General features: G+C 35.8%; 1 protein-coding gene across 2 annotated transcripts; it reads left to right on the top strand.

Annotated features, from left to right (window-relative positions):
* Positions 1–2,532: 2,532 nt before the first annotated feature.
* LOC116168374 lies at positions 2,533–22,775 on the top strand. 2 transcript variants are annotated; one of them, XM_031484174.1, is made up of 10 exons: positions 2,533–2,784; positions 3,794–3,922; positions 7,795–7,952; positions 21,275–21,347; positions 21,392–21,553; positions 21,607–21,805; positions 21,859–22,094; positions 22,146–22,233; positions 22,283–22,489; positions 22,537–22,775. In XM_031484174.1, the coding sequence occupies exons 2-10, from the start codon at positions 3,806–3,808 to the stop codon at positions 22,653–22,655; spliced, it is 1,359 nt and encodes a 452-aa protein (XP_031340034.1). In that variant the 5' UTR covers positions 2,533–2,784; positions 3,794–3,805; the 3' UTR covers positions 22,656–22,775. The 2 variants fall into 2 exon arrangements, with proteins under 2 accessions (XP_031340034.1, XP_031340033.1); XM_031484173.1 differs by lacking the exons at positions 21,275–21,347; positions 21,392–21,553; positions 21,607–21,805; ... (2 more) ...; positions 22,283–22,489; positions 22,537–22,775 and adding exons at positions 18,833–18,905; positions 18,956–19,117; positions 19,174–19,372; ... (2 more) ...; positions 19,859–20,074; positions 20,123–20,515 and having other exon boundaries at positions 2,565–2,784.
* The last annotated feature ends 1,745 nt before the right edge of the window (positions 22,776–24,520 follow it).

The raw sequence follows: 24,520 nt of genomic DNA, 5'->3' as shown, positions 1-24,520 counted from the left end.
TAATTTCAAACAGTTCCAAGATTGGGCTACTAGTTCAAAAGTTACAGCCCTTTGAATTTTCTTTCGAAATCGGTTTCTAGTCTATAACTTTTGATTGAGAAGTCTGATCGAAAAAGTACGAATTGTTTTGGATTCTACGCACCAAAGTTAATAAGAAAAAGTGTTTTCCCGAAAAATTTTGGTGCAGTCGATTTTTGGTAAAAAAGGAAGGTTATACACTGCCTTTTCTTGAGCCCCGAAAAAAAAATTGCCTCAGATCGACCCGGAAAAAAATTTTCTTATAGAATGTGGCCTGTAGAATCCATAATTTCAAACAGTTCCAAGATTGGGCTACTAGTTCAAAAATTACAGCCCTTTGAATTTTTTTTCGAAATTGGTTTCTAGTCTATAACTTTTGATTGAGAAGTCTGATCGAAAAAGTACGAATTGTTTTGGATTCTACGCACCAAAATTAATCAGAAAAAGTGTTTTCCCGAGAAATTTTGGTGCAGTCGATTTTTGGTAAAAAAGGAAGGTTATACACTGCCTTGTCTTATAGAATGTGGCCTGTAGAATCCATAATTTCAAACAGTTCCAAGATTGGGCTACTAGTTCAAAAGTTACAACATTTGATTGAGAAGTCTGATCGAAAAAGTGCGAATTGATTTGGATTTTACGCACCCAACCCAAATTAATAAGAAAAAGTGTTTTCCCGAGAAATTTTGGTGTAGTTGAATTTTGGTAAAAAAGGAAGGTTATACACAGGGGCGGACTGGGTACTTACGGGCCATTAAAGTATTAGTGTAGTAATGAAGGTGGCGAGGGGGGGGGGTAGCTCTGAGGTGCACCACAAAAACATTTTAAAGTACTCCTTTTCTCGAAAATCAATTACCATGCAGTTTTTTTTTAAATTGCAACTGATAATTAAAAGTAACAAAATATACAATCCACACGAGGTGCGTCGCCTATCATTGTATTTCAGCACTTTCAAAATACTACGACAAAAAATGATAAATTCATTGTAAAACACTTCAATTAAAACAGAATTTTTTAACAACCTAACATCAACCCCAATTAGAAAAACGTGTTAATAATTTATTAATAGTTCAAGAAACTAAATACAGCACATACTTATAAATTTCCAACGGGCCATTATGATCTACAGGCTCCCCGCCCCCCCCCCGCCCCTCGTGCCAGTCCGCCCCTGTAAATTTTGATATTGTTTGTGAGCCGAAGTATAGTTGTAGGGTGATATTGTCAATTCAGTGAGTTCACGCTCTAAAATCCAAATCTTTTCGGAAATTAAATGTAATTGAAACCACGTAAACTATTGCTATAGATATTGTAAATAATGTACTACGCAGGAGCACAGGAGACAATTGTGTAAATCCATAATTATTATAAGTTTCATCAAGTGTATGATTATACTTCGGAAATTCTGGTTATTGACCACAACTTACAAAAAGTAGCATTGATGAATAGGAAACTGACCGAAAGATTTTACTAAACCTCTTATTAATTTAAAAATATTGTTATTACTCTATCGATCATTATTTCGTTAAAAACGCAAATGGAAAAAAAATGAATAATTTCTGAAAAGGCCACACTCAAGGTTGTTCTTCTATATTGGGAATTTTTGTTAGGATGTCTGCATGAATATGAGTCAACGAAGTCCCGCAATTAAGAATCCATCATTGTGAGATAGCCAAGCAATTTTAACGCACCTGTAAGTTAATAAAAGCAATAGGTTCCGAAATCGTTTATTTTTCGTTAATTCGAAACCAGAAAAGTGCATGCCGAATTGATGAGCACATTTCTTGCTTTCAAGAGGTGCGTTTCAAAATTTTTTTGTCAAGCCCTATAGTAAAACATGTATATTTATTCACTTATAACGCAATTTGAGATAAATAAGAGAAGTGCTTTGCAACACACTTAAGAGATAAATTAAAGATAAATACCGTAAAAAAAGTCTACTTAATAATACCCTAAAGTGTATTCTATGGGTGTTCATACAAACCAAACTTGTCCTCAGATCATCTGGCGAAAAAAAACGAAGATTCGACTTCTTTATTGTTGGTTTCGTTGACCTGCGATATTTTTAAACGTGCGATCACTTCTACTTTTTATACTCTCAACTTCAAGGGACTTATGGAAATATAATTGGCGTTTATTTATTTTAACGAAATAAAAAAATGTATACTGCCGTTCAACTTTTACAAACCCCTATGGTACTTGAAGTCATGAATTTTCTATGCCTTTACAGAGAAAAAAATATGAATCTGGAAATACACTCTGCAGTGGACCGGTTTTGTGTTCTGACTTCTCATTGAAATCTCTTACAATTTTTTTATTCATTTATTATAGAATCTTAGTTACGCTTGTATAAATTAATTACTTGTGTAGTTGGTGTGTTGGGGCTTTGATTTAAAAAATCGGCGCGAAAGGCGTCGGTGGGGAATGCGCTTTAACATTTTACTAATAGGTAGTGGTTTAGAAACAGAAAATGTTTGAAAAAATAATAATCGAATAGTGAAAAGAAAGTAGCCTACTGCCTTGGGAACAGTTAAGTAGGGAGAGGCAGTCGACTGGTTAGTGTTCTACTTGCGACGTCATAATGAGTCTTACGTCGGCGAAGGTGTTCGCGAGTTGTTTCGCACTCTGAGAGACGATTTGCGTGCAAACAACCGCGAAGCGTCGCGACGGCTTTTCTGTTTCGAACCATTCACATTTTCACGTAAATTGTAGTGCAGTGAAGTGCAACATTTGGGATTATATACACAATAAATCTGGAGTTACCTACTCTATGTAAGTTTATTAATTGTCTATGAGATCCGTAAACAAATGCTTTCACCTATTGAGTCGGTGCCTTTCTTATTTTTAGTTTTTCGTTTCTTCTAGAAAATATTTACGCGTACCACGAAGGAATGGGGCTTTGAATATTAAGGCGCACTCCAGACACTTTTTTGAATTTAAATTTTTACTTGCGGGTGAATTCTGGGTAGTGTAATTTACTCAAGTTTGTAATGTGAGAATAATTCAGTACCCATGCAGGTTACTAAATAAAAAGCAATTATCCAAACAATTAGTTGAAGGTTTTGTTAATGTTTAATAGTACGAACTCTTCTGAACCACTAAGAATCTAGCAAGGCTAGTGGCTAGTTAAGTTTCACTTGGTGCGTTTCACAAACTCTCTCGTAGTACAAAAGTGTGGACGCAAAGTAGGTAAATTCGCGTGAAATTGCATCGTTAAGGGTTGTTGGGATTCGAGAAAAGAACTGGCCGTATTCCAATAACGCTTAACTTATCCACCAACCCCTCATGCCGAAGACGATTTTTTCGACTGTATCTCATCGTAACGAACGCCTTCGCGGTAATAAGTTACAGCAATAATATCAAAGACTCGTTTGCAATTGACAACTCCTTACATAACTGTTTGATTTCGTAGGTAGTAATAGCGCGTTGGTGACACCTACCATTTAATATTCTCAAAAGGTAATACCCGGTCGAAGAAGAACGGTAATTTTGAGTTCACTTTGAATTTGCAATCGCTGGAAATGTTAATGATGAATGTACGACCAAAATTCTGCCTTCAGAACACGCTTGTCGCAGTTTTTTTTGTATTCTTAACATTGTACGAAATTCTGTAGACATTCCTCCTAAATAAACATATATACATACATGACCGTGCAATGCATGTGTCCCCATGTGGCATCTCTTCATTAGTATGTTGACCTTATGGTAAATATATAACCGTCTTCATACGTGTAATACATGGTAAATCTTCACATTTCAAATTGTGAAACATTTCTTCTAGGATTATCAAGAAATGGTGTCGCGTAGAAAGATTCTATCACGATCCCGAGATGATCTTCACATGGATTCCAATTTCCAACAACCCGAAGACGAGGAAGACGTTTGGTACCAAAAGGACAAACTTTACAAGGTACATTTCTTTTACTAATGCTAGATTAATCGCGTACATTTTTTAACCGAGTGGGGACTTTTCCAGCTGCCCATTTTTCAAAACGAAGGTCAGAATGGCAATTAAAATGCAATCTTAGGCTGGGGCTTTGCTTTCTATGCGGCCTTGTCGTAAATGCATACCTTTAAATGTGACAATAAACATTTGCTGGTGCTAGTGCGATTTATCACTTGACTGCATATAATGTGTGTGCGCCAAATTTGCGTCCTTGCAATTTTATCTCCTATTATTAACATTTCATTTGATGTATAAATTTGTCACAAGCAAATGTTCTTGACATTTGCGGAGACCCTGACGGACCTACAGAACAACTTTCACAAGGCGCACGCACGTAACTTTATATAAGTTAAAATCATCAACCCAGTACGGCGTTATATTAATTTCATATACAAATTCCAAACAAAATTTTGTTTCTCTTACGTCAGCCCGTTAAAATAACGTTATATAATTAAAAAAAAATCGTCTTACCCACTCTTCCGATTGAAATTTACTTTCAATATGACTAAACGTGGAATCTCGACTTCATTATAACAATATGGAAACTTTAAAAATGTCGGGAACTACAATATAATAGCAAGGAGTTATTAGAGCGTATCAACAAACGTCGATTAATACTATGATATTTCTAAATGTTATATAAGAAACACAATCATATTTTCTTTCGCGATCGCCTTACCTATTTATGAACGGTGAACGGGTTCAATATGAGATTTTTTGGGTATTTTTTCTGCCGTCCTCTTTGGTGCTCCCCAGGCTAACAAATAAAACGGATAGGACAGTCGTAGACAAAATAATCTGATTAGCATTCTGACTTTGAAGTTGATTTAATTGGATGTGTCGGTCTAATTGAATTGTCTGGTATCCTGGCGAGAAGGTTAACGTAAATAAACAAGGAAATTTTCAAAGCCGCTTGGATTTGGCAGGAGTTCGCTTCATGAGACTACAACCGTTAACAATATGGACACATTCGTGAGCCATCCTTTCCTATATGCAAAACTCTATCACAGTTGCAGCCCTCCTTGTGCAAGCAAAACTAGTCTGGTACAAATTTAACACTAACCGATAAGTTACTGGAAATTTTTTTAATGGCACTTACCCAAAGGGCGAAGTGCCAAAGGTAGTCAAACAAAATCAATATTTCATGCTTGATGGTCATAATGATTTTGCAATTAGACCGAAACTGTCCCGCATCATTCCTAAATCATTCGAGTGTTGGTTAAGATGGCGGTTCATGGAAAGCGCAACATGCAAAAGGAACTCATAGGAGCCTCTTATGAAGACGCTGAGTCTGAATAATATCGCATCGAGGAGGGATCCAATTAGTGCAACAACAACAGAAAGACTGTTATTACTATCGCGACTGGACCGAAACTAAAAGAACATACCACGAAGAGGAATAATCTTCGGAGAATGTTTTATTGCAGAAGGGTTATGGAGTTATACTGATACCCATACCAGTGCTCTACAATATAACATTGATGATTTTGTTCGAACGAAGAACAAAGATACTACAGAGTCATTATTAAGCAATTAAATTGAATTCAAAAACGTATGGCGCCGCACACTATGGTTTATAAGTATTACAGATATAAAATGTCGATATAAGATAAAACATTAATGGAGAAGAAAGATGTTCGGCCATAGGGATTTTACAATACACATTCTACAGATCTTATGGGACTCAAGTTACATCATTCAAATGAAGATCACTTTACGGGAACATGATTGAGTATGAGGGGTTACTTTGATTCAGAGACTGCCATTGAGGTAAGGCTCCTATATCAAAGGAACGTAGCCAACATGCATTATATAGCAAACGATCACAACCTTTAATGGTGGGATGGGCAAATACCATCAAAAGGTATGGAAAACTATCAAGCAATCTCTGAAATAAATGCACCAAAGTTAAAAGAAAAAACAAATCGATTAGTGGTAATCTATCTATATCAATAAAAATGAACGTCTGTCTGTCTGTCTCTTATACCTGCCTAAACCGTTCATTAGATTGCGATGAAACTTTGAGGATTGATTGGACGTTTGCCCGCGAAAGTTTTTGATATAGTAAAACACTTTCCGAAATTCCCACGGGAACGGGAAAGACACGGGACTTTACGGTTTACAGTCGAAACTGCGGAAGATAGAGACTTGACGTTTAGAAGGTAGGTTTGTTTCTTTGGAGGCGTTAAGGTGTACTTCGAAAGCACTTCCGAATGGAAAAAACGAGATTTCCTCAGGGCGGTCCGACGTTCGCCGCGTCTGCTAAGTATAGGTAATAAATTCCCCAAGTCCGGTACTATAGTTCACCAGTCACAACTATATAAAAGGTGTTATTTTTCCACTGAAATTTTATTTTGTCGCGTTCAAATATCTACAACTTTCAAGACGCAGAAGAATGGATTGTTTAAACAATGTGAAAGAAAGTGAAGAATTTTAGACGGAAGGTAAAGGATAACACAACGGAAGCGGATGACAAGGGACCGATTAAGGTTGCAACTTGTAATACGTGATATGCGTTGAGAATTAAGTGCATCATCTATCATTAGCATTAGTATCGTAGAGTTCAAAGCTGTCCCCTTAAAAATATGATTAGGTGTCATTCGCTCATTCTGTAGATATAAAAGACAACAGACGAGATTTAGAGATCTTTTACATTCTCAGTTATCCAATATCTGTGGCAATCATGGGTTTCGAAGTAATTCACTTACCGATCAAAACCTGAAATTCTTACATTTTTGTAATATTCCACAAGCTTACATAATTAAGAACCGATGCCACTTTGTGTAGATTTTAATTATTTCTTAATGTAGTGCAGCAAAGTCCGTGACTCAGTGGTATGTGCTCTATTATGCGGACCTACCAAAATGTTAATTTGAAGTTAAAAAAAAATAATATATTGGAGATTTTAATGTCGATCTAATACCAAACGCGTCAGTGCATTATGTTAAACAAGTGAAAGCAATATCTTCGCTTGATGAATATTAAAATTTATAAATACACGCCGTAAAGAAAAATATTTTACAGCTATTGTTTGCGGGAATACCATAAATAGATAGATATACTAGACACAATTATAATATCTGGTGAGTCGCAATAGCTTGTGTTTAGTTAGGTATCTTATGGCAGGCATTAATTACAGCAAGGACGTTGTCGTAACGGCTAAAGCACTCCAGGCTAAAAACAATCACTTGCATTGCAAACCTATTACCTACTCGGAACCATGTTGCGTTGGTTGCACCGTTGGATGCGTTATTTATTATTGATTCGAAATATTGAAATTTTCTCAAATATGCTCGCACAAATTATATTTGTAAGGCACGGTAGACCAAAAATACCAGAAACCATAGGAACGATCTAAATATTAAGTCGAGGTTACACGATACGTTCACTTATGTGAAAGTTTCTCGTGTTTCTATAGGACTAATTTTTATAAAAATTATTCAAGTGAAAAATTGTAATAATAAACCTAGTACCAATTTCATGGGACATAATTCTATGACCGCAATTTTTGCAAAAGTTTGAGTTGAACGAAACTTTTTTCTTTAATTGCGAGCGGCATTAAGTGAGGAGAAATCAAATTATTCCGCTATTACAATTTAGGAATAATGGCAGATATAAACATATTGCATGCAGCAATATTTATAACAAAACTCTATAACATTATACGTTTCTCGTTAAACCATGGTTATTATATAGATATAATACAATCCGGTTTCCTTAGCAACTTTATAATGACTATTAAACTATGTTACAGACAACCGTAAAAAGAAAAGTATGTTAGTGGTGTTAAATATATTTGCGTAATCCTCCATTCTAGCTTGAATTTTCTTTTATAGGATCACATCCAGGAAGTATTAGATAAATGGACGCAAATTGATGACGAAATATGGGCGAAAGTGATCGTTTTGGAACGAAATAGAAGAGTCGCAAAGGCGTACGCGCGAGCTCCAGTTTTGACGGTAAATGGATCTGATGATGGATTCGACGGATTTCGGTAAGATAGTTTCGAAATTAACAACGCAGTGTTATAAAAAACACAACGGAATGCTCGTACCATAAAAACACATGCACACCTTCAAACTCGCTTACCTTAGTGAAAGTAATTTTGCAGTTATGACACATTTATATACAACCCGTTCTTAGGTTTACGGTAATTTAAAACTCTAAAGGTATTCCTAAAGGCGAGCTTATTCTGAAACCACAATCTACCTATCTATTGTTGTTTATATTAAAAAAAAATGTTTTTGTCTAATCACGATGGAAAGGAGGAAGAAACGTAATTGTTTGTTTAGAAATGATATGTAGGAAATAACATTTAAATGTGTTTTGTCAGTGGGATACCTTGTATAGTTTCGGATTTATGTAACCCGAACATTTTTACTTCCATTGCAACACCATGTTCCTGCTGAATTATAGTTTATTTTCGCATCATTTCGAAGGAATTTGGTATGATGTGGACAATGATGCATCTTATGCACAAGTTAAGGTTGATGAACATTTTCCAAGAGCGAATGACCAAAAAGAACATTTTTAATCACCAATAAAAACCTTGTAAACAGGAAAATCTTGCTCTGAGTGAAGCATATAAAATATAAATTATGAAAGTTGCGTACAAAATTCCTTGCCGTTACACCTTCCACAGCCTCTAGTTACTCGAATTTAAATTATGCATATTGCGATTAAACGGTTAAGTAGCTTAGATTACATTAAACGGTTTTCTTGAGTTTTTCTCTAAGCCTGGTTCTCATATCCTGCTCATTTGAACCAATAAACTTGAATTATGCCACGTAAATTGTATATGACCAAACACAAGTTCACATTCAATCGTCCAAATTATCATCAAGTTAAAACAAGCGCTATTTCTGAAAGAGCCTGTCGCAGAGACGATCTGCCTACCAAAATATTCTGTAGAGTTCAAAAGACAGGTCGAGATTGCAAATTTGATCGGAATTATTCAGGAAAAGAAGGTGAAAACGAGCGGAATATTCAATTGATTTTCAAGTTTAAGGAAAAGAAATCGCAGACGAATAGTAATCGTGCCATTATGTTTCGTTAACTGATAATCTTATACTTCATCAATATGTGAACATTATGCATCAATTTTGTAATTGTATGGCCGCAAAAGTGTTTACTTATTCCGTTAAATGTCTCCATACTGTTCCCACAAAGGGATTGGAAATGTTTGGTACCTGATAGTCCAAACTGTCATCCGTTATCTGTATGAAATTATTTACATTGTACCTAGCAATGGCTAAATGCATGTAGATTTAAATGCTCCATACGATGAACGTGCCCAAATTCGGACACCCACTACATTATCTGTACCTATACTCAACGTGCTGCATTGGGTCGGTGGAATGACCATTAGCATCAAAAGGGTTGGACACTTTTGGTTTTGATCTTCCAAAAATCGTGTCTTCGTTTTGAAAGAACGAATTATTGCTTGTTGAAGGTAATGTTTTAATCTGCTCCTGTGCTGCGTGTGCATAATATAAGGGCATCATTTCCTCACTGAGGAGAATATACTGAACCGAAACACAGAATTCTAGAAAATCAATTTTATTATTATTTATGTAAACTTCCATGCGCTTAATGTTTTTTCTATCTTGTTTTTTACCCATCACCATTAAAGAAATAATATTTCCTATTGGACCCAACCCAATTAGAAATACAATCTTGCAAATCAAACAGAAAATTCGTACGCAGGAAGTAAACCCAAGGAATTGGTTTAATATCGATTTCAAATACAGAATGAAATGTTGGATAACCATTATTGTTTGGAAAACGGGATTATGAAAGGAATGGCATTTCTTATGTTTGCACATTACCTATTATTGAATAAACTTTTATCGTTACCATAGATATATTATAATGGCTGTCTTGTTAAAGCATCTTGTCTCGAGTCTCGTCATGATTTTCATTCTGTATGTATTTGTTTTTATAGTTTCATTAGGTACTTAATGTCAAATTTACCCATTCTTTTGAAGTCCTATTAATGCTAGTTGCATACATCTGATATTACAAATAAACTGTTTCAAGCCAATATAGACAACGTTTAGCGGCAGAGTCTAAATTACCAAAATTTAATCAGTTAGTCCCTTGATCATTGTCTACCTGCTACTGAAAACAAAATGTGAAAATTCGAAACCGTTCGCGAGTGATCATGTACACAGACGGACGGACAGAAAGTTCAAATGACCAACATTTAATCAGTTAGTTCCTTGACCATTGTCTATACCTATTACTGAAAACAGAATTGGAAAATTCGAAACCGTTCGCGAATAATCATGTACTCAGACCGACGGACAGACAGCAAGTTCAAAATCATCACCTCGGTAATAATGAAGTTGATTAATTACAACACAAAATCACCTTACATTTCCATAAATACCCCAGAGCAACATTTCTTATTTCTACCTTATTTCTATTTCTTCTTCTTTTTCTTCTTGCAGTCCTCCGCCCTTTCCTATCCTGCGCTAATCTTTTCATTTCTACATAACTACCCTTGCCTACGTCCCTAACTCTGCCGTCCTACCCCTCTTTTGCCCTCTGCCCTACCTTCTATAGCTAGCTGTACTAATCCTCCGTGTCTGAGGACGTGCCCTATCATTCTACCTCATTTAACCAAAAAGGTAGTCCCAAAACCACCCCAACAGTACAATAATTTTACTTTTCCTCGTATAATTCTTGATAGAAACGACATACGAATGTCCGCTGTTATTCGTTAGGTTTTGTGGTGGCAGACGTATAAAGTTCCTTCACTAAAAATTTGGTTCATTGTACTTTCCCATAAAATACACAATTAGTTTCTATAGTAGTACTCATTAAACGTACTGAATTTTGGAAAGAAAACATTTTCCAATGTCTTAAGTTCTTTGGGGAATGTTTTTTATTAAGGTGGCGTAATGGCAATTTTTCTTTTTTATAATCGTTTTCAATTAAAAATTTCGTATTTATATAGTGGGGCAGATCAATGCCAGAAAATGATTGAACCGTTAAGATGATGGTACTTTGTATAAGTATCAAATTTGGTATGAATGTAAGGGTACTCTTTTATACAGGGTGACAATTTGAAAACTTACCACCCCCCATATCTTAGTAAATAAACGAGATATTTAAAAAAATCAAAATCCGTTTCGGTAATTCGGTGGGGGAATCACAATGACATAGTTGGCGACGCACCCCCTCCAACCCCCTGCGCCCCAGCCACCCCAACTTTTAAATCTTAAATAGTGGCCCCCCATGTGTGATACGTCGTTGGAAAGCTCTGAAAAAATGCTTTCCAACCATACCAAATAGCATTACATTTAGGTTAGTAATTATCGTGCAAATCAAAAAATAAACATGGAAAATCGTATTTAACTTGAAATTCCAAAGCCTACTCGACAGCAACTCATTTTTGATCGCCAGTTATAATCTATTCCCAAACTCTTGTCGAACCTTTTCAAATGTTGGTTTTGCAATATTTCGACATTCTTGAATTATTCTCTGTCTTAGTTCGTCTATGTTCGCCGGTTGCGTTTTAAATACGACAGATTTCAAATGTATCATATTAGCTTATTTTTTTATTTGCACGATAATTACTAACCTAAATGTAATGCTATTGGGTATGGTTGGAAAGCATTTTTTCAGAGCTTTCCAACGACGTATCACACATGGGGGGTCACTATTTAAGATTTAAAAGTTGGGGTGGCTGGGGCGCAGGGGGTGTGAGGGGTGCGTCGCCAACTATGTCATTGTGATTCCCCCTCCGAATTACCGAAACGGATTTTGATTTTTTTAAATATCTCGTTTATTTACTAAGATATGGGGGGTGGTAAGTTTTCAAATTGTCACCTTGTATAAAAACGCTGACCTCTTAAACAATTTGATATTGTCACTGTTTTCTAAGATGACGGCACATATATCATTAGTGGTAAGTATCTTTCAAATGATGATACTGTCATGAAATTTGGTATTAATGCTCTATAAGGGTCTTGTTTTATATGAAAACAGTGGCCGCTTAAGAAATTCGAGATGGTAAGTATCTTTGAACGAAGTTTGGTATAATTACGCCTCATCGGTCCAGTGATGTATCAGAAACGCCAAACTTTTCATAATACGAGCGTTAATATTTGCATGAGCTGGGCGCCATCTTTGGAAACGGCTATCATTTTAAATTTTTTTAATGGCCAGTGTTTTCATATAAAACAATACCCTTATAGAGCGTTCGTACCAAATTTCATAGTATAGTATCATCATTTAAAAGATACTTATCCCTAATAATAATTAATACCTATGTGACACCATCTTGGAAAACGACGTCAATATTAAATTTATTAAGTGGCACGTAATAATTTTCACTGCCAATTTACAGTACCTACTGTGTATATATTTCTGGTAAGATGTATTCCCGTTTCATTTTGCTGTTTTGAAGATTTCAATAGCACTGCTTTTGAAACTCGTAGAAATCGATTGGCGCAGGTTTAACATCTCTTTTTGTTCTCGAGTAGACGAGGGACAGACAGACGGACAAAACCATCACATAAGGGGAATTTTTATGTGGAAAAAATGTCCTAAAAACCTTATTGTCTTGAAGAATTAGTATACTCCTGACTACGATTATTATACAAAGACATCAGTTTGAGAAACGTACTTAATTGTGTAGGATCGGTACACGCTTTGACATAACAACCGATCCTTTATTTTTAGGGAAATTCCTCTTATGTAATGCTTTTGGCCGTCCGTCTGTTCCTCGTCAAACCTTCGCCAATCGATTTCTAGTTCAAGGATCAGTGCTATTGGATATGAGCCGGATTAAAAGTCGTGTTTCCGAATGCGAGCTGAGTGGCAAAAGATTCCCCTACTGAAAATCGTACGCGATTTTTCTCAGTGCCATTTTCGTCGATTTGACCTGAGAGTTGTTCTTTGATGAAAAATGTTGACGGATAACATTTCGACTTGGCCTTTTCTGTCGGACAAGGTAAAATAATTCGGCACGTACCCAAATTATCACTTTTCTATGTGGGATGTGATTCTAAAACTGGTTAAGGCTATGTTTTCAATTTGTACATGGCATAGAGAGTATGGATTTTATCAACAATAGAAGTAATTACTGTAGTTTAGATAGTAAAAAAGAAACACAGAAAACGACTGACCGCGTGGCCGTAAACATCAAGTTGGGTCGTGTTACCTGTCTCAGTTTGCAAGAAAGAAACTTACTTGCTTTTGACAAACTTTGCTCAAAGCTGCTTTAATGTGTACGTCGTCTATTCTTGAAAGTTCTTGTATATGGGAGGTAACTTCTGATAGATGCTAACATAAAGCAAGGACGTGGGTTTTAAGCATGGGTAGCGTAAAAGCAACACTACCCAATTTGGCGTCCATATAGATCTCGCCATCATAAATTTATACGCTTTCCGTAAATATATCAATTAAGGTGGTTGAAACGCCTGAGAAGATGAATGAAATATTCATAGCAATTATAGAACACATACGCGATAGCAACCACTGAATTATAAATGTGAATTATTTACATAATGTGTAATAGTAGTTTGTCACGTTTGTAATTTCATGTTTTTCATATAGGGTAGCAAGTACCTAACAATGGACGTCGCAAGACAAATAATTCAAATAATAAATTGCTACACGGTATACTGAAGTTATAATTCAACGTATTATACAAGTAAAACAATTATATATGCACTACATCAAGGTTAACAAGGCAAAAATTAATAAAAAATTATAATACCAACTATGTCTTGAAGTACTTATACCAGCGTACATACAAGATACTCGAATAGCAAGTTGAATCTCGCTATATATGACTCATTTACAGGTAAATTATTGTCATTACAGAAATGTCAACAACTAATTCCAGTTACAAAATTAAATCTTATTTCTTTCCAAGCCATCACAAAACTATCATCAGCATCGTCAGCATCAGCAAAATTATTTATGAGGACATTATAATTACGCGGATTTTCTATAACTACTGTTTTATGATTGTACCATTTTTAGTGTATTCGTATCGATGTACCAAACAAAAATTTTCAGTGTGTGATGGTTTAAATGTATGAAGGCATTAAACAAAACTAAAGTGAACATGGCAATATTGGTATGAGACTCGAAATGGTATAAAAGTATCTCCAGTGGCTCCAAAAACTAATAGATTAATGCAAAAGTGACACTGAAGATCTGCTGAAATATCACCCTCACATCCGAAATAGAGACGACTGGTTTATTTAATTTTTTAGGGTACGTTAAAACGTGCTAGTAGGTATACTTCTTTCCATTCCAAATTTAATGATAACGCCAAAGTGTGGTTGGGGATCTCTATAGGAGAGGAAAAAAAAGCAGGAAATACGCAGAAAATGAAGGAGGGTAGGTAATATTGATTTCAGTCGAAAGGGTTCAATTTAGTGTATTGATACTGGTTTTTGACCGTCGAAAATTCCATTCCAACTCATTGTAGTGCTAATGGAAGTAGGAATAACCCTAAAATATGTGAAAATGGACAAACAGTATACCCCACACTCAGATTTCCATTGTATTACTTAGGTATATACCAAAATTTCGAAGAACCGAGGAAAATACAGGAAAGTCGTAGGGTTAGTGACATTCGAGTAGAGCAAATTGATACCTTCCTATTCGTATAGATATGATACCAAAAGTCCAGTATATTTTCTGAAAGAATTCGTTCAAGATGAACTAATCAATTTGGAAAATGGTGTGAAATTTCTTTATTACGGAGCTAATTTAAAAGTGCAATCATGTCTAAGCCAATAACCCAGATTATGGGTGGGATCGCGGTAATAATGGCAAGAAAATTATAATTTAAACACGCCGTCGGCGACCGTAGTCAAAAGTTACAGGCGCATACGAAATTTTCATTGAGAAACTAATTAATTTTGTGTAATAAATGTAGTTGATGAATCACGCGCTCTTTCGGTATGCCCACCTAATTTTTTTAAATTCCTGTTTATTATTTTATACCTACTCATCTACAGACCAACTAAAGTGACGGCATTGTTTATCTTCTTCCATGACGTCAAATTAATAACATTTAAAAATTAGTGGTTTTGATGTTGCAAGGGAACTCTTACGAAATGGGATTTACGACACCGTTGCATTAATCATTATACCGATTACGAAAGAATGAGCGTAGGAGTGACGAATAAATTGAAAATATTGCCGGATAAAATAGTCATAATCGTCTTGGACGCATCACCTACCCCCTAATTCTTAATCGTGACTCCGTGATGCCAAATAAATAGAAATTTCCCAGCACCATAAATGGATGAATATTAATCATACTCCGTTATGCCCTTTAAAAACGAATGTGACAGCCAACAAATAATTTATTCCCCAATAAAGTATGCAATGCGATTTATGGCGCTCTATACGATTTAAATGTCACAGTACTGTCTTTACCCATATAGTGGCAGTATTTTATTATAATTTCAGTTCAAATTCTTCAAAGAAAACGGGTTGGTAAACTATAATTGAAAGTTCAACTATCTGAAAGGTCCTGTTTCTAAAGATCTGGCTTTGTTGCCAACAACAGATTGCTATTAACCTGAACAAATTCAAGGTTGTCTCTTAAACGCCCACAACTATCTTATACATTGTCACTATTCCTGTTATTGATTTGAATTGCAACATTTTGATAGGATCACTATTTTGTTAGAACATTCATAAACCGCAAATTCATGATGGGGCACGAGTACCTATCGTAGTGAAAGAAGGCCTCTTGTGGCTAGATATTAACTAGGTGGTATCAAAAATTACCGACCAACCTTTTCTGATGCCGTAAATTAATAAAGGCGATCAGCTTCATAGCAGGAAAAAAATCGCACATATTTTCAAACTCGCATGGTAGCCAATTTCAACTAATTTGGTTTTGTTTTAAATTATACTCCATCAATCATGCCTTCTCATAGCATTATTAACGTGTGTATACGTGCACATTAATTACAATGATCGATAGGTTTACTGACCAGCTTTCTAAAAATCGAAACTGATTTTTTCACTTAAATATATTCTAATTTTAGCCAACTGGTTTCGCTTGAAACTCGAGAAAATATGTTAAAAGATGAAAGTTTTAGTGCAGACAAATGATGCAGATCTCGAAAGTGTGATGAACCGAAACGCACCTTGTATTGTGGAATATGCCGACATGCCTGAAATCGACAGTAGATTTTAAACTTGTACTATAAATATAAAATAGTCCGCTTCATACATCTCGATTTATTCATTTGCAAAATTGAAAATTAATTAGGTACTTACAAAGAAAAATTCATCCTGCAACCGGCGCCCTATGAAATTCCGACGCTTTTAATGACAATCATCATTCCTCCAGGCTTGAAACCCTTTTTATCCCAAACTTCATCCTTGATGAGCTTGTGTTCCTATGTGTGGTGTTTGACCTGAAAAGACAATTGCAATACAGAGAATTGCTTGAAGACATCCTTGAGGAATTAATTCACAGAGCTAAATAGGCTCGACAAACAATAAATTCGATTACCATTATAGTGTCTTTAAATAACTTCCCTTCGATTTAATACCCGCCTGTGCATTTTGTTTTTGTGTACACTAATGAAAAGCTACGCCAATATCCGTCATGCCATGGAATGTCCGCTATAAAACAAATCAAATTCTATCAAAAAGTATTATATTTAGAACAGTGAATTCAACATAAATAAAGACCAAATTACTAACAAGTTAAAAAGTAATCGTAAACGATTTACATAAAGCGCATTTCCACTTGCATTCATTTCCCATTTGTAAGATGCAACTTCTGTTAAAATCGTAAAAATCCGTCCACAAATATGAAAGATAACGTTGCACATGAGCAATCCATTTTTGACATGCTATTTCAATTTCAGTTTATAAGAAGAATTTCATTTCAATGCTTTTCTAAATAAGAAAGTTGGAACTGCACATGCGCAAACCTAAACCTAACTAATGTTAGATTTTCCTTTGTTCCAAGCGCCAAAGTATCAAATTTCACTTAAATGCTTCCATAGATAAAAAAAGTTGGCACTGCGCATGCGCAAAACCAAATTTTGAAATTGGCGTTTGATTTTCCTTTATCCCAAGTGCCTATGTATCAAATTTCGTTTTAAATTCTTCCATAAATAAAAAAGTTGGCACTGCGCATGCGCAAAACCAAATTTTGAAATTGGCGTTTGATTTTCCTTTATTCCAAATGCCTATGTATCAAATTTCATTCAAATACTTTTATAAGTAAAAAAGTTTGCAATTCGGTTTATAAATGGTCGAGATGCGAAAAGGGCACTGTGAATTTTGAATCGATTCGATTCCACTTTTGGCATTGCGTATTATATGGCTAAAGCTATGCCCATATTAAATTTCATGCAATTCAGTTCATAACTAACGGAGATGTAAAAGCGATCGAACATTTCTAAACAAAGTTATCGTTCACACGGGCAGATAGATGGACAGACAGACAAAGGAATAGACGGACAGACCAACAGGCAGACGACAGATAGCAATGCAAAATTATAAACGATCTCTATGATCGTTAATAAACGGCAAAAGTGTAAAATTATGGAACATGTAAACAACGGTTTTTTGTTTTTTTTACAATAACTTTTTTTGTAAGCGGTACAGAAAAAATTCCTTCCTTGGTATAAGACTCGACACCATAACGAACCAAATAGCGAAAAAAGTAGAACAATAGCTCTTAAGATAAAGAACTAGTAGCGTCGCAAAACGAGCGGACGGACGGACAGCCGTACGGACGGACGGACGGACAAAGTGGCCACAATAGCGCATTTTTTTTAATTTTTGTGGAAATGCGCTAAAAACGGTTTCCTAATATAACAATTTACAATAAATGTTCGAATAAGTTACCATTAACTGCAAGACAGTAACCAAGTCGATCATAAAAGCCATTTCGAACTGCTGCTAATCGATAACTGGATATCTTTTTGTTTCCATGGCATCGCAGATTATTGAAAAAGATGGGGGTTTTATTTTCCAATTTTTCGTCTTTATTATGCAAAAAATTGAAAATTAATAGGGTTGATTGACGTAAAAAAATTTTTCCTACAAAAAACCTTAATACATTTTTACTCTAAAATAATTTGGGGAGCCAGTAATCGCATGTTATGAATTTTACATTGAAATCCGTATGATGCGTTACGCAAGTCACAACCCTGTATATGCTACCATTGAATCATCAATGATGCTACGTTACTACCTACGTAGATCCATTTGACGAGAAAACGGTGGCGAAGGGATGAACATAAGTATTTTCAGTTTCGAAACTGGAAGAATCTACTGTTACTGCTTCTCTACATCTCGTAAAAAACACGTTACATCGGGGGGATACCTATCCAATTTTAGTAAGCTAACACCAAGTGTTTTTTGGAAGTACAATGATAATGGTTAATGGTCTTTCGCATTTTCCAAAAATAAAATACACTATTACGAACGTCTGTCTCTCCGGATCACTTGGGATGTTGCCCATATTTGAGTTAAATTTTCAATTATTCACCAATTGTCTGAAAAGTGAAGCAGTAGCACTGAAAATCTGAAACCTCTGCATTGTTCTTTTACACACAATAAATATGCGCAAAGATCAAACATAAGACGTGCAAGATAAAAATAGGTTCTAACAAATGTTTCATGCATCAGGCGAGAAAGAAAATTGCCATCGAAAATTGTAATTAAAATAATTATAATTAACTGAAGGAAACAAAATTAATCTTAGCCAACATGACGTGACTTACTGTCCGAATTTAACTTTCGGTAACCAGAAACGTTTTTTAAAGGTTCATTTCGAAACTACATTAATAAATGGCATTATATTATAAAAGGTCTCGAAGATAATTTGGCTCCAAGTTACAAAGTTCACTTTTTTTGTAGAATTGGATTGTGCGGTTTCGAGAATCCTATGCGAGATCAAAAAACCGAAGAGTTCAAGAGGCATATAGGACACGTAAACGCTATCTCTCATTGTACGCATTTTTTTCTCAATCCCTTTTTTAGGGCGTTAAAATAAAAATGGACGATGCGGGAAATATTCTCATTAAGCGGCTATCAAAATGTAATGTCTACGTAAAAAATACGGGGCAAGACGACGAAAATGCTATAGGGAATGAAGTTCTAAAGTTACAAGGCTGTGCGCTTGAACCAGAAAAGCCGTTCAAGGTATTTTTTTTCTTGTACACTCGTAAGTTGATTAACTGATTTTGAAAATGATGCAGTTATTTGATATGAAGAAATTTCAATCTAATGTAAATCGGGAGCTGCGGAGGGCGTATCCTGATAGGCGAAGATTGGAGTGTCAGTGTCTTAGTGCGATCGCTTTTGTCAAATCGGAGCCAGAACTTCTAGAATGTCCCATATGGGTTCTTATTATAAATGTTGTAGCTATGGATATGTTAAAATCCAAATTACCACCAGGTAGTAGCACTTTCTAACATTTCGAATGATTAATTATGTTTAAAATCAGTTCAAAGAGTGGTCGATATCAAAAATAGGCCCAGAATTCCAATTCCCGACGAAGATCCATACAGTGTCGCTGGAAATGGCAGCGGTTCGTCAGGTAGTTCAGGATTTGCGGGCACGATGGGGGTGGCAGCCACGCGAGAGCAGCTCCTTTTACAAAGCCAACATCACGCTCAACGTCGCAGTGAAAAACCTCCCAAATTACCGCCCAGAGAAAATTTATACCCGCACAACATTCCAAAGGTTCAACTTAACCCATGCTAAGTACTGCTACTTAAATCTTCTATTTTAGCCTGACTATGACGACGCGGAAGATGAAAGCAGATTAAAACCATTTACCTTCTCCAGAGGGAAAGAGAAGTCAAAAAATAATAACAAAAAATATGGTGAGGGCGGACGACGAATAAGCTGAAGCTTAATTTATCCTAACATGATTTTTAGATGACCCATACTATTGTGGACTACGTGCTCGTGTTCCGAACTTTGTTTCAAAATCTAAGGGCAAAGAAGCCGTTACGTCCAAACGATTTTCCGTGAGTCAACAGCAGCAGCAGCAGCCTCCGCCTTTACCGCCTACACATCAACACCTTATCCACCCACACCACATGCACAATAATCAGCCTATGTGGCACGCTAGAAGTTTTGAAAGTGGTATAGGTATGCGTGGTTCATTTTTTAAAATTAAATGTAAATGGTTTCTTGCAGATGTAGAACAGACGGAGTCTCCCTATAACCAGATATATGGTCGTCTTCGCATTCCCACCAGGGGATACATTCCTAGTCAGCCCCGAACAATGTATATAGGAGAATGGGACTAATCGATTCATATATAGTTGAATGTTCATGGAGTTGTCTCCATGTACCTACGTGTAGTGTAGTGTGTGTGCATCACAACTGTACATATAAACTTTGTAGACGAAAACCAAAAAGACTAAAACGACTCCACTTTGCGTGATGCCTTTACAATCACGTTTTGGTATACATACATTACATAAAATACGTATATATCTTGTGTAAAATATGCTGATTTGTACGCGTGGAAATATTTTTCATAATTTATATTTAAACAATATATGGTGATGGAGCCCTGTTACAATAGTTCATTTCTGAGTTCCCTGTTTAATATTTAAGGTCGTATCTGGCTAATATCGCATTAAAACTTAATGTTATCATAGAGGCCATAGTACTATGCAGAAACCTTAAATTCATATCTATCAGTTACAAAGTATACAACCAGAAATTGTTTTTCGCCAACTATGGAAACGATATGTTTTATACATCATGTATAAAACACAAATTGATCACAAACCAAAATATATACGCTGTACTTGCGTAAGCACATCTATAGATGTACACTGTGTACAGTAAAAAATTCGATGTTTTGGAAACAAATGTAGGTACCTATACTAGTGAGCAACTTTGCGTCGATATGGTCAGCTCTGATATTTAAATTGTGCGCGTCAAGTCTAATGAGTTCCTATTAAAGTTTAAATGAAACCAAAGATGAACCGTTACAGTTTTCATACTCCAGAAAGGTTTAAGGAGGATTTCTCAAGTTGTTCGAGATCAAACGGTAAATATTAATTGGTTCATTTGCATGCAGCATGGTATTGTTAGACAGCGTGATATTATTGTACAGTAGGTAAGCGATTTTAAGAGCGCTTTCGTAATTTGTTAGTGCCTCCGAAAGTTTCGCAGGATTTCTAAAAAGAACAAATCTAATGCATGTGGTGGAATAAGTTGCATAGCCATAGTTTTTGCTTTAAAACTTTTACAAAACATACATATACCTACCTATACCAACATACTCGCAGACTATAGGTCAAAATTACGAATTACCTACATTCTTTCTTCTAGAATTGGACTGTGCGGCTTCGAGAATCCCATGCGCGATCCAAAAACAGAGGATTTAAAGAGACACATTGGACATGTAAGCTATTCTTCTGAAAGTCTTTTATTGGTTCGTTTTTCTAGGGCGTGAAAATAAAAATGGACGATTCTGGAAACATTCTCATTAAACGATTATCAAAATGTAACGTTTACATTAAAAATGGTGGACAAGATGAGGAAAATGCAATAGGAAATGAAATTTTAAGGATGCCAGGCTGTGCGATTGAACCAGAAAAACCGTTTAAGGTATCTCCCCAGTTTTAGTTCGTCGTAACTTATTAATCTTGAAAATAATGCAGTTGTTCGATATGAAGAAATTCCAATCTAATGTAAACCGGGAGCTTCGAAGGGCGTACCCTGATAGACGAAGATTGGAGTATCAGTGTATTAGTGCGATTGCTTTTGTCAAATCGGAGTTACAACTTCTAGAATGTCCCATATGGGTTCTAATTATAAATATCGTAGCTATAGACATGTTGAAATCCAAATTACCGCCAGGTAGTATCTATCACTTCTATTGTCCGTTACTAATTTCTTACATTGGTAATCAGTTCAAAGAGCGGTTGACATCAAAAATAGGCCCAGAATTCCGATTCCCGACGAAGATCCGTACAGCATCGCTGGAAATGGCGACGGTTCTTCTAGAAATTTGGGGTTAACGGACACAATCGGAATGGCCCCCAGTCGTGAGGCACTCCTTTTACAAGGTCAACACTTCCCACGCCGCAGTGAAAAACCTCCTAAATTACCTCCCCGAGAAAATTGGTATTCCCATAACATCCCAAAGGTTAATTTAATTCTGTTACCTGTCCATGATTACTTATTGGGTTTATTTTAGCCCGACTACGACGATACGGAGAATAATCGGAGCGTCAAACCATTTACTAGAGGCAAAGGGAAAGCAAAAAATAAGGATAAAAAATATGGTAAGGTGAACGTTTCGTAGTGTACATACGCTGAAGTTTGCATTTTTAGATGATCCATACTATTGTGGACTTCGCGCTCGCGTTCCCAATTTTGTCTCCAAGTCGAAGGGGAAAGAGTCAAATACGTCGAAACGATTTTCTGTGATCCACCACCAGATTCCTCCACCTTTGCAGGCTAGGCATTCACTCTATACGCATCAGCATCATTTGCAGCACCAACCTATGTGGCATACTAGAAGTTTTGAAAGTGGGATAGGTACGATTTGCCGACTTTATCAATGGTAGGTAATAGATTCCTTGCAGATGTGGAACCCACGGAGTCTCCATACCAGATATATGGATTCCTTCGTCCGCCATCCAGGGTATATAGCACTAGCACCATCAATCAACCCCGTGCAATGTATATAGGACAGTGGAACTAATAGCTAGATTTATACTTTCAATTGCCAGTGCGTGCTGAACCTCTGTCGCGATTATATAAACAAGAACTTGTGTATTATATATTAAAATTAACAATATATGGTGTTGGAGCTTAATTATTATCTACATTTACTTTTATTTCCTTTATAGTTCAATTTTGCAAGTCATATTTTTAGATTGATGAGAACTTTAACTAGAAATTCTCATCCCTATATAAAATCGCAGAGAACAAATAAGTTATTTACACAAATAATAGAAATGACTTTTCATTTTTAATCTATGAGAGGGCACTATTTTTTTCCTAGACGGTAGGTAAGTATAAAAACTGTGATAAATAATTAGATAAGCAAGTGAAATGCTATAATTTGTGCTTCAAAGTTTCACAATGATGGTCTGCGTACCGTTTTTTATATGTGATATTTTATAGGTACGAATTGGGTAATCAAAGCATAGCAACATTTTTTTTTATAAAGTCACTTAAGAAAGTCACCCACTTAATTTTGGTCCCAAATACCATTCACAAAAATAAACCGGAGGCAATTACTTTCAATTTTTTAAATATACTCTTAAGATTGGTAGTCGCAATGGTGGGACATGGATTAGGAAGAAAAATGTCTCTATTATTTAGACATGCGATTATTTAATAAGAAATTGGTGATCATTTAAGAAGTTTCTACTTCTCTGTGCGTGTACCTGCAGCAATTTCGCTGAACAATATAGACCTTTTGAATCCCAACAATTCGGCCTTAACCAGTGACCACGAGTATTAGCTACCACGGTTTGACCTCAACTAAAACCGGTCGAAGGCCATTTAGTAAATTCCTCCTGCCCAATGAAAAAGCAAAAATAACAACACGAAGATGTTCAAATGCGCCGGATTACGTAATTACAGTTTGATAATTGTACGAAAATAATGGATGTTATATCAGTAATGCACGGTAAATTGTATGTCAAAGAAACTTATTTTTAGGAGATTTGCGCTAAGTCGCCTAAATCAAGGATAAGAGCTATCAACCTACTGGCGAAACAAGGGCACTTGACTAGCGCAGATCTACAGGGGTTGCCGATATATATGTTTATATTGCAGAAGAAGTTACAAATGAAATTCGTTTCGAATCCGAATGAAAGGAGAAATTAATTGAAGCAATAGATAATTTTAAAATGATCAAGTAAGATTTAATTCAAGCTGAAACATCTCTGTAACTGTGTACCTTTTTCTAAACGCAATAAAAGAACTAACCTACTGTGTAACAAGCACCCGTTTTCGTACAAGGGATTATACCAGTTTTAACGAACACACCGTACCTACATTTATAGAACCTATCAGCATTATTGAACACCCGGTACTCCTACGAATTCAAACGGGGGCTTTATTACGAAAAATTGTAGTTCCAGACCTATTTATCTTTTAGGCGTTGACAAAAAACCGTATCTAATTGATCAGTTTGCAATCGTTCCCGTAGAGATATTTGAATTATCTTTGCAGCATCCCATAGCTTTCGTTCCTTGGAAGACGAAAGTAAACGAATATTGTACAATTAATTAGGTAATAATTTATTAACCAATTTTAGTTCGCAATGGTAATTGAAAACTAGGATAGAAAGGGACAAGGTCGTTCGCTTGCACGTAAATAAACCTGATGATAACCTGTTGCTTGAACCCAAAATACCGGGACGTGATCGGTGTTAACTATACATTACCGAATTTGTAAATTTGTTTTAGGAGAGGCCTTTTTCCTCTTGTATTTTTGCAATGTTTGCGTCTATTTTTTCCGTTTTCACCCTTTGCATTGAATTTCACCGCGCCGCTTCATTTTTGAAGCTAAGCGTTTGACATTTTTTTCTTCCGTTCCGTTAATGATAAAATG

Source organism: Photinus pyralis, unplaced genomic scaffold, assembly GCF_008802855.1.
Source record: "Photinus pyralis isolate 1611_PpyrPB1 unplaced genomic scaffold, Ppyr1.3 Ppyr1.4_LG4, whole genome shotgun sequence".
In the NCBI taxonomy this organism is placed as follows: domain Eukaryota; kingdom Metazoa; phylum Arthropoda; class Insecta; order Coleoptera; family Lampyridae; genus Photinus; species Photinus pyralis.
The sequence above is the reverse complement of the archived record's forward strand: the minus strand, read 5'-3'. Positions and strand labels throughout refer to the sequence as shown.

Excerpts from the sequence above, each read along its gene's own strand:
- LOC116168374 (XM_031484173.1), top strand. The coding sequence starts at position 3,806 with ATGGTGTCGCGTAGAAAGATTCTATCACGATCCCGAGATGATCTTCAC. Across the intron at positions 19,661-19,709 it reads ACCCGCACAACATTCCAAAG|CCTGACTATGACGACGCGGA; the intron begins GTTCAACTTAAC and ends CTTCTATTTTAG. Across the intron at positions 19,804-19,858 it reads AAATAATAACAAAAAATATG|ATGACCCATACTATTGTGGA; the intron begins GTGAGGGCGGAC and ends CATGATTTTTAG.